The 20579-nt window shown below is 31.5% G+C and overlaps 1 protein-coding gene and 1 non-coding gene across 2 annotated transcripts; one reads left to right on the top strand and one right to left on the bottom strand.

Annotated features, from left to right (window-relative positions):
• Positions 1 to 6898: 6898 nt before the first annotated feature.
• On the bottom strand, positions 6899 to 6972 carry Trnai-uau. The gene has a single exon. It is a non-coding gene; the product is annotated as a tRNA-Ile (tRNA).
• Positions 6973 to 9493: 2521 nt separating this feature from the next.
• LOC116889655 (ribonuclease J-like) lies at positions 9494 to 12651 on the top strand. The gene is made up of 2 exons (XM_032890560.1): positions 9494 to 9665; positions 11456 to 12651. The coding sequence occupies exons 1-2, from the start codon at positions 9494 to 9496 to the stop codon at positions 12649 to 12651; spliced, it is 1368 nt and encodes a 455-aa protein (XP_032746451.1).
• The last annotated feature ends 7928 nt before the right edge of the window (positions 12652 to 20579 follow it).

Below are 20579 nucleotides of genomic sequence, written 5' to 3'. Positions count from 1 at the left end.
CTTTTATGTCTTATTTACAAAAACTTTATTCAAAGGAAACCAGAATTCCTAAAGTTTTAAACACACATATGAATTTGGTTGCCGGCAAGACTGACTCTGTTTTTATGGGTGGTTGAAGTAGATTGACTTCTCAAGAAACTGATTCAATTACTATGGATAATTTGTTTATTAAAGCAGATCAAAAAGCAGATAAAGATTCTGAAATTCAGAAAAAGTTTCCTTCAGAAATTTCCAACAAAACAACTTTAGAACAATATTTTGATCTTGATCTTTATGACAAGTATTCTCAGTCACAAAATACTACACCTTCAAAATCTTCAAAATATGAAATAATTGATTTAGTTTTTTATCCAAATGATCTCAGTGGAGTTTTGGTAGTTAAATTTAGAATTCAAAACAAGTCTACTAAGCAGAAATCCAGTGAAAAAACAATTATGTTTTCTGGATTTAAATCTACAGGAGCAACTTTAGATATAGAAAAGAATGCTATAGATAATACAAGAAAGCAAAAACAACTTAATGATATGAATTTAGTTCAATTTTTGGAATCAGAGCCTAAAGCGATTGCTAGATGAAAGGAAATGCATATAAATCATTCTTATTTCTATGCGGAAAGTTTAAATAACGCAATGTTTGGGGATTTTTACTTTCGGGGGGATATTAAATTGACTGAAGATTTTGAATTAGGAGGAAATAAATATTTGGATATTTCCCATAACCTTAATGTTCCGAATCTAAATTTCAAAGATGCTAGAGGAATGATTGCTCTTACAAAGAAACACGAGGGAAATGAGAAAGTAATGATAGGTATGTATGAAGGATCTACAGAGTGAAATAATGTTATTTCTGGTCAGGATAGATATGTGGGAAAAATAATGTTATTTACTTCTCCATTTAGATATGACTTATTTAATGAAAATAACAGTCTTTCAAAACCTTCTCTGGCAGATTCTTTGAAGAAGAAAAATATGGATCATAAATTGATCCAAACAAATAGATTCTATAGTTCTTATTCTTCTTCCAGGAGTGTAAATTAAGAGGCAGAAAACAATTGTTTAACATTTTTAAGATTGTTTTTGTGGCAAAGAATACATACTATATCCCCTTCGTCAATTACATTCTCTCCACCTACAGGCATAATCACTTTACCATTTTTCTTTTTAATACTGATCATTATTGCTGCCATAGGTTTAAGTCCTTCTAATTCACTAATTTTTTTATTTCAAATATTTGAATTTAAAGCGGGTATATTGATAATTAGGGCGTCTTTGTTTGATTCATCAAAAGAGAATGTATCCACGTTTAGATCATGCATAGCTTTATAAGCTACTTTAACAGCTACTTCTTCTTCGGGAATAAAACACACATCTATACCTAAAAATTTAAGAATACGCCTATGTTTCTCATCTTTTGCTTTGCACATTATCTTCTTAACATCTAATTCCTTTAGATTTGCTGCAGTAACCACAGAAGTTTCCATATCTGTGATCCCGAGAATTACATAATCAAAATGTTGAATACCTAAATCTGAAAGGTCATTCAAGTTTGTACAGTCACAAACAACTGATTCTGTAAATTGTTCTCCTAGATTATTTATTTTTTTAGGATCTATGTCTATAACAGTAACCTTATGTCCTTCTTTTAAAAGGATTAAACCTATTTCGTAGTTAAATCTATTTAAACCAATCAAACAATATTCCTGAGATGGTTTTTCGTCTTTTGAATTGAAAATACCCAAGATACCTTTATTCCTTTTACCGTATCAATAATGTTAAACCTTATTTTTATGCAAAATATATTTATTTATGGGGCTAGTTGAACAATCGCAATTTATTTCTAAAAAATCATGATGAAAGCGTCTGCTTGGAGCTACACAGTATCAGAAGATTCTTCGAATATATGCTCTGATCATTATTGCAGGAGCATTTTTGCTTTGAACTCCTTTTTCACAAAGTTCCTCAGATAAATTAGGTTTATTCGATTGTCTTTTTACAGCTGTTTCAGCTTTTACAAACACAGGATTAACAATTAAACCCACTTCAGAAACATTTAATTTTTTTGGCCAACTTGTAATTCTTGTCCTTATTCAGACTGGGGGAATGGGATTTTTAACAATTCTGATTTTCCTTTGAACTTGAATTAAGAAGGGTTCTTACAGTGTGGAGCAAAGGAGATTTTTACATATGGAAAGGGGAAGTTATAAGAGGGTTGAATCTTTGCCTGTGGTTAAGACAGGAATTTTCTTTTTACTTATTACGGAAATTATAGGTTGTATTCTTCTAACTATCTTTTTCTTTTTTGCAACTCCACTTACAGAAAATGGTACCTCTTCAACCTCTTCTCCTGGATTCAAAGGAGATATTTTAAAAAGCTTTTGAGCTGGATTATTCCATTCAGTTTCCGCAGCAAATAATGCTGGTTTCGACATAATTGGAAAGCATTCAATTATTCCGTTTAGAACTGATGCAAATAATTTTTTGTCAGTCGTATTATTAGTTGAATCAATAATAGGTGGTATTGGTTATCCAGTCTTTTATGATTTCTATATTTACCGAAAGAATAAAAAACAGAATTTACAAGCAAACCTTAGCTTATTTTCCAAGATTGCCTTAAGCACATATTTATGAATAGCTTTGATAGGAATAGTTTTAGCTCTTCTTTTTGAAACAGTTATTTCTATTAAATTTGATCATTCTTTATTTAAGTGTGGAAATGGAAGTTGTCATGGAATAACAGCTTCTAATTACGGTTGAGGATCTAACGAGGCTTTAAATAAGATTTGAAATTTAATTTATTTAACTTTTTCTACACGATCTTCAGGATTTACTTCCATAGACACTAATCATCTTACTGAACCTACTAAGTGATTGTTATCTGTGTTTATGTCAATAGGGGCATCTCCCGCTTCTACAGGAGGAGGAATTAGAACAATCACAATTTTTATTATTTTTGCAAGAATGTGATACACATTTATAGGGAGAGAACATTTATCTGTTTATTCAAGAACTATTGATCAAAAGATTGTGGTTGAATCTTGTAATGTATTCATAGTTTCTACAATACTTATGATTATTTCCGCTTTAGTTCTTATGGTTACAACGGATACTAAAGAAGCTACAACTCTTTCTGATGTTATGTTTGAAGCAACTTCAGCATTTGGAACTACAGGATTGTCTGCAGGAATATCCGATAAAAGTAATTTCATTGGCAAGACAGTTCTAATGTCACTTATGTTTGTGGGACAGTTAGGAGTTTCAAATGCATTAATTTCCTTTACAGACCAAAAACCAAAACAAAAAAATTTAATTTATTGTTCAGAAAATTTAAGAATTGTTTAAAGTTTAAAGATGGGTTCATTTGAGGAAAAAATAAAACGAATGGAATGATCCCTTACTTTTGGGGACATTCTTATTAAGCCTGCAGAATCTTCTATAGTTCCTTCAGATGTAGATCTTTCTCTTAAGTTAGGAGGAAATCTGACTTTATCTTTACCAATATTTGCTGCGGCAATGGACACAATTACTAGCTATGAAATGGCTAGGGCTATGATTATTGCTGGTGGTTGTGCCCCTCTACACAAAAATTTTACTACTCAAGAGAATATAGAAAACATTTCAAAATTATTTGAAGAATTCGGATCAAGCAAGCCTATAGCAGTATCTGTAAGTGTTTCTAATACAAAAGAGGAAATAAAAAGTTTTGTAGAAGCAGGAGCTAATGTAATAGTTGTAGATAGTTCTCATGGTCACTCAAAAAATGTGGGAGATCTTGTTTCTTTTATTTCCAAAACTTATCCACAGGTATTTTTAGTTGCTGGGAATGTGGTTACTAGAGAAGGAGCTAAATTTTTAGTAGATAGAGGAACCAAAGCTGTAAAGGTTGGGATTGGACCAGGTTCTATTTGTACTACTAGAAAGGTTACGGGGATAGGTAGAGGACAAGTTTCTTCTATATCGGAAGTTGCTGACTTTAATAAAGAGGTTGGAGTGATTACTATTGCAGATGGAGGAATGAGATCTACGGATGAAATTATGAAAGCTATTGCTTGTGGAGCGGATGCAGTAATGTTAGGTTTTATGATTTCTGGTTGTGATGAATGCCCGGGAGAAATTGTAGAAAAGGATGGAGAAAAATATAAAAGATATAGAGGTATGGGTAGTTTAGGAGCTATGGCTGCCGGTTCTGCAGCAAGATATAACAAACATGGAGTTGATAGTTGTAAATGGGTTCCCGAAGGAGTAGAAAGTTTGGTTAAATATAAAGGGCCTGTTAAGGATGTTATGACTTCTATAGAGTGATCCTTAAGAAGTGCTTTTGGTTATTTGGGAGCTAAAGATATTGAATCTGCTCAGAAAAATTCTGAATTGGTAAGAAGCACAGTAGAAGTTAGGGCTAAATCAAATGTTCATAGTGTGATAGTTTAAAAAACTATTCTCACTCTATTGTTGCAGGAGGTTTTGTTGTCAAGTCATAAACTACTCGAGCTATTCCTTCTACTTGGTTTACGATTTCTGTACTTATCTTTACTAGAACTTCTAAAGGAAGATTAGAAATTTCTGCAGTCATGAAATTTGTGGTTTTCACAGATCTTATAGCTACCACATTACCTTGTTTTTGTCTATCTCCAGTAACTCCTATAGACTTACTATTTAGTAATACAGCAAAGGCTTGAGAAGTTTCGTTATAAAGATTCACTTCTTGAAGCATACTGATTAATACATTGTCTACTTTTTGAAGTAATTCAATTTTCTCTGCAGTAACTTCGCCTTCTATTCTGATTGCATAACCAGGGCCAGGAAATGGTTGTGATCGAACTATAAATTCAGGTAATCCAAGTAGTGTTCCCAATTCTCTAACTTCATCTTTAAATAAATCTGACAGAGGCTCTATAAGAGTGAACTTTTGCATTTCAGCAATAGTGTTATGATGTGTTTTGATTTTGTGAGTTTTATTTTCTTTGCCCGATTCAATAATGTCTGATTGAATAGTTCCCTGAGCTAAAAAGTGAACTTCTGGATGAGATTGTAGAAATTCATTAAATATTTCTGAGAATACACGTCCTACAATTTTTCTTTTTTCTTCAGAATTTGTAACTCCTTTTAAAGCATTAAGAAATCTTGTTTTTTCATCCAATACATGTAACTTATCTCCAAATTCACTTTTAAAGTAATCAATTATTAAACTTGTTTGATTCATCCTTAAAAGACCTGTATCTATAAATAACAAATCCATATGTAGTTGTGTGCTCTGAAGTAATTTAGCTACAACAGAAGAATCAACGCCCCCAGACAGAGCTAGCAGAACTCCTCCATGTTCGTATTTACTATCTATATCTTCAATTTTCTCTTTAGCTATATCTGATAATTTCCAGTTTTTTTCAAGCTTACAAATTAAAAATAGGAAATTTTCTATAAGTTTAGATCCATAATTGGAATGCTCTACTTCTGGATGGAATAAAGTAGTGTAGATATTTTTTTTATCATTTACTGTAATTGAAAAAGTTTTTGAAGTTTTGGCTACAGCTACAAAATCAGGAGCCAATTTAGCCACAGAATCATGATGTGACATTCAAGCTGTAAATAAATCGGGTATTCCCTCCACAATAGGATGTCCATAAACAACATTTATTTCTTTAGTTCCAAATTCTGAAGTTTTTCCATATTCCATTTCTCCTCCTAGTGTTTTGTGAATGATTTGCATCCCATAACAAATACCCAAAATAGGTTTTTCTAAAGCAATAATATTTTTTATTAATTGTTCGTCTTCTCCTTCAGATACAGATTTAGGACTTCCAGAAATAACAATTGCTTTGAAATTTTTAGTCTCTTCCAATAAATTCTCGTTATCTCAATCTATAAGACTAGCAAACACCCCCTGAGCCCGTATTTGCTTTACTATGAGTTTTGAATATTGAGAACCAAAGTTAATTACAAGAACACTCATTTATTCGGATAATGAATCTAAGTAGTTTTTTATTGATAAAGCCGCTATACACCCGTCATTTGTGGCAGTAACTACTTGTCGAAGATGTTTATGAATTATATCTCCCGCAGCAAATATTGTTGGAATTGAGGTTTGCATGTGTTCATTAACTTTTATAAATCCAGAATCGCTCAATTCAATTTCCAAATTATTTAGAAAATAATTTTCTGGAACAAGACCAACATAGAAGAATACACATTCTCCTTCAATTAATTTTTTTTCCCCTGTTTCTGAATGTTCAATAGTAAGACCAATTACTTTACCTTCTTTCACAGTTACTTCTACAGGAAAATAGGGGATATTCACCTCTATATTTGAAATTTTTAACATTTTCCTTAAAGTAACTTCTTCTGCTCTTCATTTTGTTCTTCTATGCACAACTTTAACTTTTGAACACAGGTTGGATAAATATACCGCTTCTTCCACGGCAGAATTTCCTCCACCTACTACTATCACTTCTTTATTTTTGTATAAATTTCCATCACAAATAGCACAGTAAGATACTCCTTTCCCGTAGTATTCCCTTATGTTGGGGATATCTAAAACTCTTTCCTTCATTCCTGAAGCTATAAGAATTGTTTTTGAGTGATAAATTTTTTTATTGTTTGTATGTATGTTTCATATTCCATTTATTTGTTCAAGTTTTATGACATCGCCTCTAAATTCAGGGACATTCATGCTTTTTATTTGCGACAACATTTGTTGTCCTAATTGATATCCATCTTCATTCAAATAACCTGGATAGTTATCAATAGAAACAGTTTTATTTAGTTTTCCTCCTGCATATTCTTTTTCTATTATTGCAATATTGAGGCAAGCTCTTGAAGCATATAAAGCTGCACTCAAACCCGCAGGTCCTGCTCCAATAATTAGACAATCATATATTTGTTGATCATTCACTGTGTACTTAAAGTGGTGGGGCTAACGGGACTCGAACCCATAACCTTACCCTTATAAGAGGTACGCTCCAACCGATTGAGCTATAGCCCCACTTAGTTTTTAATTCTACTTTGTTATTCTCCTGTTCTTTATATTGATAGATTAAATTATGCAAAAATTTCTGTTCACATTTAATAAAGCTATACACATTCATTAAAAACATTATTTGTCTAAAATTAAATTTTATTTTTGAAGACTTGATGATTTAAAGAATTAAAAATTTATTGAAAATTGATAATTGTTTTTGTATAAAATTTTTAGTCCTCTTTTCTCAAAATTAAGAGATCATGACACCTCACATTTCAGCCAAAAAAGGAGAAATCGCTAAGACAGTTCTTCTTCCCGGGGATCCATTAAGGGCTAAGTTCTTTGCGGAAAAATATCTTGAAAATCCAAAACTTGTAAGTTCGGTTAGAAACATATATTTCTATACTGGAATGTATAAAGGAAAAGAAGTAACTATTGGTGCTTCTGGTATGGGATTTGGGTCTATGGGTATTTATTCCTTTGAATTGTTTAATTTTTATGATGTTGACACAATTATTAGGGTTGGTTCTACCGGAGCATACTCTCTTGATTTGAATGTGAATGATATTGTGTTAGTAGAAACATCTATTGCTGATTCTGATGAATTCTCTTGACAAGTAAGAGCTACACATGATATTGAAATTCAAGGTTCAGAAGAGATAAATAAAAAACTACTTGATTCAGCATCTAAATTGGGCGTGAAATTAGTTCCTGGTAGAGTGCATTCTTCAAATGTATTTTATGGAGCACATGATTGAAAAGAAATGTCTGCAAAAATGAATGCTATTTCAGTTGAAATGGAATCTTTCGCTTTATTCACGAATGCTAAGAAATCAAATAAAAAAGCTGCTTGTTTAATAACTGTTTCGGATTCTTTGGCTAGACCTAGCGAGAATTTGAGTCCCGAAGCAAGAGAAAAAGCTATGACATCTATGGTTGAAGTTGTTCTTGAGTCTCTGTAATTTGATTTGTTGTTTTTGAGGAATTCTTGTACACATAAGAATATGAGGTTGTTGTGTCTTTAGATAATTTCGATATCTTATCTTTCATTGATAAAAAGAGGCTTAATTTACCTCTGGAGAAAGAGGAGATTTCTCAATTTGTTTCTTTGGTAGCAGGACAAGAATTGCCCGATTATCAAATATCTGCTTTTCTTATGGCAGTAGCCATAAACGGATTGTCAGATCAAGAAACAACTTGACTTACATTTGATTTAGCTCATTCAGGCAAGACTTATTCAATTCCTGAGAAATATAAAAAAGGAAAAATATTTGTTGATAAACATTCTAGCGGGGGAATCGGAGATAAAACTTCTTTGATTTTGCTTCCAATTATTGTCTCTGCCGGTTTATGTGTAACAAAATTATCTGGTAGAGGCCTGGGGTTCACAGGGGGAACTATTGACAAACTTGAATCTGTGGGATTGAAAACAGATTTGAGCTTTGAAGAAGCTTTAAAGCTTGTAGAAAAAAGCGGTATGTTCATCATTTCTCAAACATCAGATATAGCTCCTGTGGATAAGAAACTTTATGCACTTAGAGATGTAACATCCACTGTATCTTCGAAGCCTTTGATTGCTTCTTCAATAATGTCAAAGAAGATGGCATTTATGCAAGATTTTCTATTTTTGGATGTTAAGTATGGTAGCGGTGCTTTTTGTAAGACTTTGGAGTTTGCAAAAGAACTATCACAAATCATGTCCTCTATTGCAAAATTAGCAGGAATGAAATTGCATATTTCCATAACTTCCATGCAACAGCCTTTGGGCAGAGCTGTTGGTAATGCTATAGAAGTTTTAGAAGCTCAAAAATTTTTATCAGGAGAACCCACATCTCCAGATTTAGAGGAATTGATGTTGTGTATGGCTACGGAAATTTTTGTGGTTACTGGAATTTGTAAAAATAACCAAGAAGCCGAGATTAAATTTAGAGAAATTATTAATAGTGGTGCTGCTCTTAAAGCTTGTGAAGCTTGATTTGAGGGACAGGGTGTTGATCTTGAACTATACAAATCAAGAAATTATTTCTCTCCTAAATATGAAATGCCTGTGTTAGCTAAGAAATCAGGATATTTTTCAGTTATCAATAATGAACAGGTTGGAGAAATAAGTAGAAAATTAGGAGCCGGAAGAATGCAAGAAACAGATTTGATTGATTTCCAAGCAGGAATTTTTGTTCATAAAAAAATAAATGATATGGTTTCTGAAGAAGATGTGATATACACCTTATATTCTTCTTCTCCCATAGATCCTAAATTAGGGGAGGAACTTATGTCAAATACAAATATTGCAAGCAACAAACATGAAGTTCTTGACTTATTTATTCCTTTTAAAGAACAATAAAATTTTAAGGATTTAATAAAATTAAGAAAGTATGCAATTTTTGTTAAATAAAGAAAGTAATATCATTGCTTACTTAAGTTAAATTTGCCTGTCAAAAAAGTAAAAAAGACCAAGGAGTCAGCCAAGTCACGCTCTAGTTCTGCAGTCCCAAAACAGAAGAGAGTTAAGAAGGGCGAAAACTATACAGCTTTGTTCTCCAAACTTATGGAGATCAAAGCTGAAATGGAAGAAACTCAACAACTGTTTGAAAAACAAACGGGTGATTACAGGGGTTTTGTTTTGGAAGCAAATCTTAAGAAAGTTAAGTTTGATTCCAAATCTGCTGTTTCAAAACTTATAGAACCACTTGTACAACAAGCTTACAACGTAAAAAAAGGTAAGTTTAAAGTTTCAAAAGAATCTGTAATCTTGCTACTTGAAGATTACATGCCAATTCCTGACGATAAATGAGAAGAAATCGCTCAGAAACTTTCTTTAAAAAAAATCAGTATTGAAACTCTTACTCCGGAAGAACAAGCCGCTCATTTTGAATATCAAGATGGTATGAATAATGATGATTGAAAATCAATCACTTCTTCTTCTAGAGATAAAGGAGATTCCTCTAGATCATTTCTCTCCACACTTTGTTTTTCAAAAATGCTGACCGCAGAAGAAGAGAGAAAATTGGCAAAACTTATGGATAATCCTGAAACAAAATCTTTTGCTGTTAAACAACTTACAACATCAAATCTAAGACTTGTAATCTCTATTGCTAAGAAATATTTAAATAGAGGATTTAATCTTGGAGATCTTATTCAGGAGGGAATCTTCGGTCTTATGAAAGCTATTTCAAAATTTGATTACAAATTTGGAAATAAATTTTCTACTTATGCTACTTGGTGAATTAGACAGTCAATTACTAGATCTATAGCAGATCAATCAAGAATTATTCGAATTCCTGTTCACATGGTTGAGGTAATAAATAAATTTGTAAAAGCAGAAAAAGATTTGATTTTGCAGTACGGGCAGGAACCAACAATTGAACAACTTACAGCTGAAATGCAAAAATACAATCCACAATTGACTGTTCAAAAGGTAAGTGATATAAAAAAATTAAATATAGATTTAGTTTCTATAGACAAGCCTATAGCTAGAGATGAGACTTCTAATTTTGCAGATTTTGTTGAGGATACAGATTCATTAAGTCCCGAAGAAGTAGCTGAAAAAGCACATAGGTCTCAAGTTCTACAGGATTTTCTTACATCTACTCTTGAGGAAGATGAGCACTTGATTATTTGTATGCATTATGGACTTCAAGATTATTCCAGTCCACATAGTGTGGATCAAATTGTTAATGAAAAATTACTTAAACCCGAAGGGCCTTTAGTTATAAAAAATAAAACTGTAAGTGCTGTGGCTGAAAACATGATAAAAAATGCTAAATCATTTACACCAGAAGAATGAGCAAGAGAGAAAAAGAAACTTGAAGCTTGAGTTAAGAAGAAGATCTCACAATCACTTAGAAAACTTAAAAAACCATCCAAGAATGGAAAATATAAAGAAGTGTTTGGAATTGGAGCTGCAACCCAGTAGGTTTAATGAATCAAGATACTAGTTCTATAAGGGGTAAGGGACTTGAAATAGGAGGATTAGAAGAGAGTAATTCAAAAACTTTAGCTACAAAGTTAAATTCTCTTGCTAATACAAAATGCACTATACCTACTAAATGTTATGCGCTTGGAGGAATAGAAGAAGTTGGTAAGAATACTTATTGTATAGAGCATGATGATGAAATTCTGGTTATAGATGTAGGAGTTAAATTTGTAAATAAAAAACATTTTCCGGGTCTTAGTGGAGTTATTCCTTCTGTTAGCTATCTAAAGCAGAATCAACACAAAATTAAAGCTTTACTTATAACTCACGGTCATGAGGATCATATTGGCGGTATAGTTCATGTTCTTCGGGAAATTAATTTCCCAGTTATTTACAGTCCTATTATGGCTGCTGAATTGATTAAGAGAAAAATTTCAGAAAATTCTTTGCCATCCCAAAATATAGTTCTTTATTCTCCTGATTCAGTATTTGTAACAAACAATTTTGTTATCGATTTCTATAGAGTTAATCATTCAATTCCTGATTGTTTTGGTATTTGTGTAACTTCTCCAAATGGTGTGGTTGTATTTTCAGGAGATTTTAGATTTGATTTTGCAAGTAAAAATGACAAATTTGATTTACATAAAGTTAGTCAAATATCCAATAGAGGTGTTGATTTAGTGCTTTGTGAGTCCACAAATGCGGAACAACCTGGATTTAATGAAAGTGAAAAAGGAATCATAAATGAACTACACAACATTATTTCTTCTGCTGAAGGGCGAATAATCATCACCTTTTTTGCTTCAAACATAGGGAGAATAGAGGAAGTTTTCAAGATTGCAATAAATCTTAAGAAAAAAATTGTTATTTTGGGTCATGCTATTGATGCAAACGTTACAGCATCTCAAAGTGTTGGTTATTTGAAATTTGATGAAAAATATTTAATTAATGCTAAAGATGCTGCTTCTTATCCAGATAATGAAATTCTTATTATTTGTACAGGTTCTCAAGGGGAAGATACTTCTGCTTTGAGCAACATTTCGAAAGGAAAACACCCAACAATCAAGCTTAAATCTTCAGATAGCATAATTTTTTCTTCAAATGTGATTCCCGGAAACACTTATGCTGTTGAATCTCTTATAAATAGACTACACAAATCTGGTTGTGCTATACATTTGAACTCTCCAGGATTGAGAATTCATTCTTCTGGTCATGCCACAAAATTAGAGCAACAATTGTTTATATCTATGCTTAGACCTAAGTACATAGTTCCTGTTCATGGAGAAAGCAAAATGCTTAAAGCTTTAGCTAGAAACTGTGTGGAAATAGGTCATGATCCATCAAAAATTTTTATAGTGAAAAATGGAGATGTGGTTCATTTGCTAAATGGAGAAGTTTATGTTTCTGAGGAGAAAATTGATGCTTCTGTGGTTTATATAGACGGAGATGAAACTACACAGTCGGGCGAGGCTATCTCCAAAGAGAGAGCTAATTTAGGAGAGAAAGGAATTGTCCTTTTACATATATTTCTGGACAGCAAAAAAGGAGAAGTTCATGCAATCTCTCCTATAGCGAATGCGGGAAGTTTCTTTGTGGCTGATTTGCAATTTTCTAAACAACTACACGGGATGATTCAGAGAGAGATTAAATCACGAGTAAAACCAGGTTATAACGAGAAAGAACTGAAAGATGCACTTGCTAAAAATTTAATTCAAACTGTTTATGAAGCTAAAAAACATAAGACAAATGTGGAAATCATAATTACAGATATTAGTGCAGAAGAATTATGAAAAAATCCTATCCTTCCTAAAGAAATAACTACAGAACAAGTATCCAAAGAGGCTATTTCTTCTGAAAATCAGAAATCTTAGCTTCAAGCAAAGCTTTAATCTCTTCTACAAGAGTTTCTGTACTTTTATTGTCCGTAGAAATTTCTATAGCGTCTTCAGCTTTTCTTAGGGGGCAAAATTCTCTTTCATAATCTCGTTTATCTCTTTCTCTAATTTCATTTGAAATGTCTTCAACACTTCTGTTTCCTAACAAATCTTTGCTTTTAAGCTCTAAATATCTTCTTTGTGTTCTTACTTCGTGACTTGCTGTAAGAAATATTTTTAAGATAGCTCCAGGAAATACTACTGTTCCTATATCCCTACCTTCCATAATTATGTTTGTTTGATTAGCTTCTTGTCTTTCTATGTGCAAAACATAATTTCTTATGAGTGGATCTTTTGCTAATTTTGAGGCAAATTCTGGTATTTCTTTTTCTTTTAAAGAATCTTCGGGAATTGTTTTTCCGTTAAAGCTTCAAGAATTCCTGTAAAAAATTAAATTCTTATGTTTAGCTATATTTGTGAGTCCCTCTTCTATGCTTAATTCTTTATATTTAAGAAAATATCAAGCCAATCCCCTAAATATAAGTCCTGTATTTACATATATATATCCTGTAGATTGTGATAGTGCCTTAGCTAATGTACTTTTGCCTACTCCGCTCGGACCATCTATAGCTATTTGAAAAAACAAAATAATATTTATTTAATTATGCAACAAATGGATGTTTATTCCGATTCTTTGGAACAATCAAATACTTTAAGAACAATCACCGCTATAGGACCAGAAGATCCTGTGTCCAAAGGAGGAGAAAGCTTTTTTAGTAAGAAGAAAAAAAGACTGATTTTCCTGTGATTTGGAGTCTTTAGTTTAATTATTTTTATTGCTTTTAAATTTTTGCTGAACTTAAGTCTTGTAACTTTTTTCTCAAAACTATCCTCAGTTTCTTCAAATAGTTATTTCTTTGCCACAGTCACTTTTGGTTTTTTTACTTTTATTGTTTGTGAAATGGTAGTTAGGACCATGGTTATTAAAGAGAAATTGGGGAACAAAATTAAGAAGGTAAACAAATTTGAATGAGCGAGATTTTCCATGATTTCTTTTCTTATTCAATCAGTAACTCCTTTTTCTCTTGGTTCGGAACCTTACATTATTTGATGACTAAATAAAAAAGGCATTTCTTTTAAAGAAGCTGGAGCTGTTGTGGCTGTAACTTCTTTTTGCTGATTTATAGGTCAATTCTTAATAACTTGGCCTTCATTTATTTATTTAACAATTCAAAACTGAGACAAGATCACAAAACTTGAAGTTCCTAAGACTTATTGATTTGTGATTGTGGGATTGGTGGTGGATATGATTGTGGCTCTATTTATTTTTGCAATTAGTTATGTAAGAACAGTTCATTATTTTGTTTCTAAAATTACTAACAACGTTCGTAAATATTTTGGCCTTAGCCATTCTACTCATGATGAAATTATTCAGAAATACCTTAAAGAAAATACTTTTCAACGAGCTTATGTGCATGCTCTATGACAGTTTTCCACAATAAAAGTAGTTGTTTGATATTTGATTAATAACTTATGACTGTATTTTTTATTTGTATGCATATTTAGACTTTTTCAACCAGATAGCAACATGATTTCAACAACTTATCACATCATAAATGTAGCAACTACAGCCAATAATTTTGTGCCTCTTCCTAGTGCAGAAGGTTCCTTGCAACTTGTTATTAAAGACTTACTTGCGGGATGAGAAGCTTCTGCAGGAAGCAGTAATAGTAATGATTTGGATGCTATTTATGAAAGCACAATATTTCTTTGAAGATTCTTTTATAAGTATCTTGGATTAATTGCTAGTGTTTTATTTGTATGTGTGTATGGTTTTAACTCTGGAAATAATTTGATTAGCAAGATTAAGAAATACCGTCAGAACTACCAAACCGAAGTAGAGATAGTTTTTTAATATATTGCAGTTTTCCCTTAAGACTAATTCAGCTAATTCCCAATTGTTCTTGAATTTCTTCGTTACTGAAACCATCTCTTCTCATTTCAATAATTTGAGCATATTCCTTGTTCTTAGACTTTAAAAACTCTATTAGTTTTTCTAATTTGTATTTCGCATCCAAGTTATGCAATGTGTTATCTTCATGCTTTTTCATGTCATTTACTAAATTCTTTTTTTCTTTTTCAAAACCAGAAACAACTTTGTAATTAAGAACATTCTTCAGATCAGTAAATATTTGATATCTGATCATCATAAAAAAGAAATTCTTAAAAGATAGAACATTTTTATCTTTTGAAATATCAATATGTTTAATAGTCTTTTCAAAGGCTTGATAGACTATGCTTATTACTTCCCCTTGATCTGGCTTTATCAAATCAGAATAAATAGTCTTATTAAGTTGTTTTCAAGCTCATTTACAACCAGCATCTAAATATCTTTTAAGTAGTTCTTCTTTAGCCAATTTATCGTTATTAACTTTTACTTTTTTAATCAAAGTTTTTCAATCTAAGTGGGAATACATTGTTGATTATGTTTGTGTATGGAAAATTGTACTTACTATTTTTTGGCTTTAAAAATGTAAAAACTCTAATAAAAAATAAAAAAAATATAGTTTTTTGAATTTTTTTACCTAAATGAACGAATATCTCTAGAGTTTTGGATAATTTCTTCAATTTCTTTAAATGGATTTGGTTTCTCTTTTGTTACCTTTAATTTAGGTTTTTCAACTGTTTTGGGTTTTGAAATAATTTTTTTAGGTTTTATTTCTTTCTCTAATTGAGAAATTTCTATTTTCCTTCTTAAATTTTCAAGAAATTCGTAGCATTCTTCTCCTATAGGGCAGTTAGCTATATTTAGAACCTTTTTTACAATCATCTTTCCACAATTGGATAGAGCTTCTTCGAAAGACTCTCCAATCTTTTCTATGAATACATTTAGGGGAGATTTTTGTTCAAGAGAGTGGAAGTTGATGTTGTTTCTAAGCTTTGCCACAAAATCTAAATGGTCTTGTCATACAGAATCTATTCCTTTAAGGAATGTAGTTTTCAAAAAGTGTTTGTACATAGCTTCATCATTGATTTTTTCTTTCTTCAGAGTTAAGGCTTGTTTGAATATTTGCTGAATTAAGTCTTCTATTTCTGAAATGCTTTTGTTTTTGAAATCTAGGGTTTCGAATAAAGGAAAGAAGAAGTATTCATCATTCAAAACTTTTATCAATCTCTTTATGTCTAATCTACCTAGTTCATTTTTTTCTACAAATTCTTGAATTAATGCAGAAACAATTTTTTGAGAAACCTTTATCAGTATGTCTTGGTGATTTTCTTGATTCAGTAGGAAATATCTTTGTTTGTAAATTAGTTGTTGTTGTTTGGAAAGAATTTCACTGTATTCAATCAAGTTTTTTCTAGCATCAAAGTTTATGGATTGAATCTTCTTTTGAATGTTTGTTAGTGTATTTGAGATAAATCTACTGTCAAAGTATTCATCTTTAACTTTTTGAGCTAATTTATCGAATCTATCTCCACCAAATCTTTTGAATATTTCGTCCTCTAAGGAAATAAAAAATATTGATTTACCCGGATCTCCTTGTCTTCCTGATCTACCTCTAAGTTGGTTATCAATTCTTCTTGATTCATTTCTCTCAGTTCCTAAAACAAATAATCCCCCAAGTTTTTTAACTTCGTCATTTATCTTTATATCTACCCCCCTACCAGCAATATTTGTGGCTATGGTTACTGAATATTTTCTACCTGCTTGGGAAATAATTCGGCCTTCTTTATCGTGATTTTTCGCATTAAGAATTTGACAAGGAATTCTATTTTCTATCAATTTTTCATAAATAATTTCTGATTCTGTAACAGAAGTTGTACCTACTAGAACTGGTTGTCCAGTGATGTAGTGTCTTTTTATTTCATCTACTATTCCTTTAATTTTTGCTTCCTTAGTTCCAAAAATAATGTCGGGCAAATCTTTTCTGATTATGGGTTTATTTGTTGGTACGGGAACAACAATCATGTTGTAGGTTTCTGAAAATTCTTGTGCTTCGGAAACTGCTGTACCTGAAAGTGCTGCAATTTTTTTATAAAGTCTGAAAAATGATTGATAAGTTATGTTTGCAACAATTTTGTTTTCTGGTTTGATTTTTATATATTCTTTGGCTTGAATTGCTTGGTGTAAACCGGCATTGTAAGTTTGCCCATAAAGCAATCTACCCGTATAGTGGTCAACGATAATTATTTCGTCTCCTCTAACAATGTATTCTTTTCCTTCTTTGAATACAAAATTAGCTACAAGTGCATTTTGTATTTTGTGAATAAGATCTGAATTTTCAAACACATAGAGTTTTTTCAATCCAAACATTTTTTCAATCTTTAGTATTCCTGTACTTTTTAAGTTGATACTCTTGCTTTCATCATCTATGTGATAATCATTTGGTTCAAGCGTTTTTATTGCTTGATCTACATCAATATAACTTTCAACTCCCTGTTCAGAAGATCCCGAAATGATTAGTGGAGTTCTAGCTTCATCAATAAGCACTGAATCTCCTTCATCTATGATTGCAAAATGTAAATCAGGAATAACAATGTCTTCTTTTCTATAAACCATGTTGTCTCTTAAATAATCGAATGCAAGTTCTGAGTTTGTGGTGTAAGTTACGTGACATGCATACATCTTTTTCTTAAGTTCTTTATTTAGGTTTGAAGTTATGAAACCAACAGTAATTCCCAAGAAATTAAGAATCTTCCTACAAAATTCTGCATCTCTCTTTACTAAGTAATCATTTACCGTAATTACGTGAACTCCTTTTTGCTCAAGAGATCCTATGTAAGCAGCTAAAGCAACTGTTAGGGTTTTTCCCTCACCAGTTTTCATTTCAGCAAAATTACCTCCATATATGACAAGGGCACTTGTGAGTTGGGTTTTGTAGGCAAACATACCATGAACCCTATAACACGCTTCCCTTACTGTAGCTAGAGCCTCTGGAAGCAAATCATCTATACTTTCGCCAAGCTTGATTCTTTTTAGGAAAGATTGAGTTTTATTGTGTAATTCTTCATCTGTGTAATTTCTAAATGTTGGTGCTAATTCTTCTACTTGTTCGATTATTCCTTTAATTCGATTAAGAATTAAGTGTGAGGGTTTGAGAAAGGAAAATAGTCTCACAAATTATTTTTTTAAGAATTTCTATTTCGAAACAGTTCACTTGTTTCTCAGGTGTGTTTTTATATTTGGAAAGTATTTATCCAATTGTTCTTTGTATGAACCAATTTGACCCATAGTTCCTTTTATTAAGTCATATCTAGGAAGAACAATTTTCCCATTTTCTATAAGACCATCAGATCTTAATGGCTCTACATAGCCTATTCCTCCATCAGCAGCAGTATGCATTCTGTATAAACCTAAAACATCCCCTTTAGAGTTTGTTACCAATGATCCAGAAGAACCGGAACCTAACTTTACGTTATCAATTACGTAGTTGTAACCTCATTCCACAATTTTTCTTTTATTTCAGTTGGTAACTGTATTTTTTGCAATTTCATCAATTTTTCCTGCATCCGCAAGGCCAATTAAATAATCACCATGTTTATTTTTGATTGCAAATTCTTTGTAACTTCACTTAGCAATTTTGCTTGCCCTTTTTGTAGTAGAAGAATAGTTACTAAATATTGATAATGGTTTTCCTGAATCTCCGGGGTATCCTGCCACAAAATAGTGATCTTGATCCTCAATTAATTCATTTCCCGTTTTGTTTCTTAATAATGAAAAATCAAGAAGATTTAGATCTTTAGATGTATTATTTTTTTGTTTTTCGAAAAAATTATTTGTAATAACTTTTGCTGCATCTTGAGTGGGAAAGTTCACTTCTAGAACAGCAAAATCTTTGTAGTAATCTTTTCTTCTTCCTTGTAAGAAACTAGTTCATTCTCATCTAGTTCCTAAGAAATTAATAGGAACATAGAATAGTTTTGTATCATCCAGTTTTATTTGCATTATGGAGTTATTTTGATCTCCATACCATTTCAAAAAATTTTTTCCATAAAAAGCATGATCTCTATTTATGTTTAATGCCTTTGATTCTTCTCCAATTTCCTTGGTTAAATAAATATTTGTATAAGGATTTCCATCCTCTCCACGGCAATAACCCCCAAAATTAAATCAAAAACTATCTATAGGCAGTTGTTGTTTGTAAGGGTTATCTTTAAATCTATATTGATTAATTACGTGTGCATTTGTGGCTATGAATCACTTAGTTGGATAACTTCCATTTTCAGGTATTTCATAATCCAAAAATCAAGCAGTTCCAGAACCACAATCAGAAGATATTCTGATGCTGTAATCTTCTATGGTCTTAATTCTTTCTTGTCCTATACTGTCTTCTACTGTTGTATTTGATGTATAAATCGTCTTATTTATTTTTTCTTCATATCATTTTCTTGATTCTTTAAATTCATTAGAAGTTTTTAGTATTTCAAATAATTTTGCATTGCTTATGTATTCTCCATTGGAACTTTGGACATAATTCTCAGGAATGTTATAGTAAACTCCTATTGTTCCAATTAAAATCGGTAAACCGATTTTGATTTTTGTACCATTCATAAATATAAATATATAAAGAATATAGAGGAAGATAAATCTAGCTTATTTTAATCCTCTGAATTTTGGATGCTTAGTTTTAGAAAGTTAGGTTTTTTAAGCGTTAAAAATCCTTATTTAGCTTCAATTCCAGTTACGAGTGTATCTGCAGCATCATCCTATTCTGCTTGAAACAATTTAAGTCTTGCTTCTACAGAAGAGCATAATTATTTAGCCAGAATTCAACTTGATTGTAAAGAATCAGATCAACAGTGTTCGTTTGGAAACAGTAATCATAAATTTTCTTTAACTGATTCGAAAGAAACAAAAAAAGCACTTATAGAGGCCAAAAATAGATTATCAGGTTTTTATGGAGGAAAATCCAAGGATATACAAATAGATCTGGTCGAAAAATCTTCTAATCAAAATTCTGCGGAATTGTTTTTGCATGTAAGAACTACAAATTCCGAGAAAAATGTAAATAGGCTTTGATTTGAACAAGTAAGGCTTAATCAACTTTCTATAGATAGATATGGACATGAATTTGATGAATCAGGAAATAAGAAAAGCGATTCCACAACCCCAAAATTACATACATTAGTAGATTGAAAGAATATAGATTTGGGAGGAATGGCTTATGAAACAGCTACTAAAGATACTCCAGAACACATTTCTTTCAATATTTTCAATAAAGCAATATCTAAGGATGAAATTCAATTACTTACAAATACTGATGAATCAAAATATAAAGATGAAACAAATAATGAAATAAGTAAAGATTGGTTGGTTTGAGTAGACAAGGATGTTCTTGTTTTCAAACTCAATTACATAATTCAAGCTTATGTTTTTGGAAAAACAGAAACCCATTCAAATACCACTATTTCTTCAATTATTGGAAATACCTCAAATAGATCTACAGACCAACAAGCTAAATACAATGCAGTACTTGCAAATAGCGAAAATTTAACTGAATCAGAGAAGAAGTTTGTTCAAGAATATATAACAGAATACATTCATGCTGGAAATACATCCAATAATGATTGAAATCAGGTAGTAAGTCATGTAACTTCTAATTCCTATTTTGTAACTTCGGAATCAGTAAACAAGATTTACAATAAATTTTCAAAATCTAACAAAGATTTGACCCTATTTAATGATTTCTTAGTCACTAAAATCACTGCAGGAGCAAGTGGAAATTGAAAAAAGGTTTTTGATTCGGGATTAGTTAAGGAAACAATAGATAAAGAGGAAGAATCGGAAAAGAAAATAGAAGTAAAGCAGATTGAGCCTATATCGAATAGTGATAATGATGAAA

Source organism: Rattus rattus, unplaced genomic scaffold, assembly GCF_011064425.1.
Source record: "Rattus rattus isolate New Zealand unplaced genomic scaffold, Rrattus_CSIRO_v1 PGA_scaffold_45, whole genome shotgun sequence".
NCBI classification, from domain to species: domain Eukaryota; kingdom Metazoa; phylum Chordata; class Mammalia; order Rodentia; family Muridae; genus Rattus; species Rattus rattus.
This window is presented reverse-complemented; position numbering and strand designations above follow the sequence as displayed.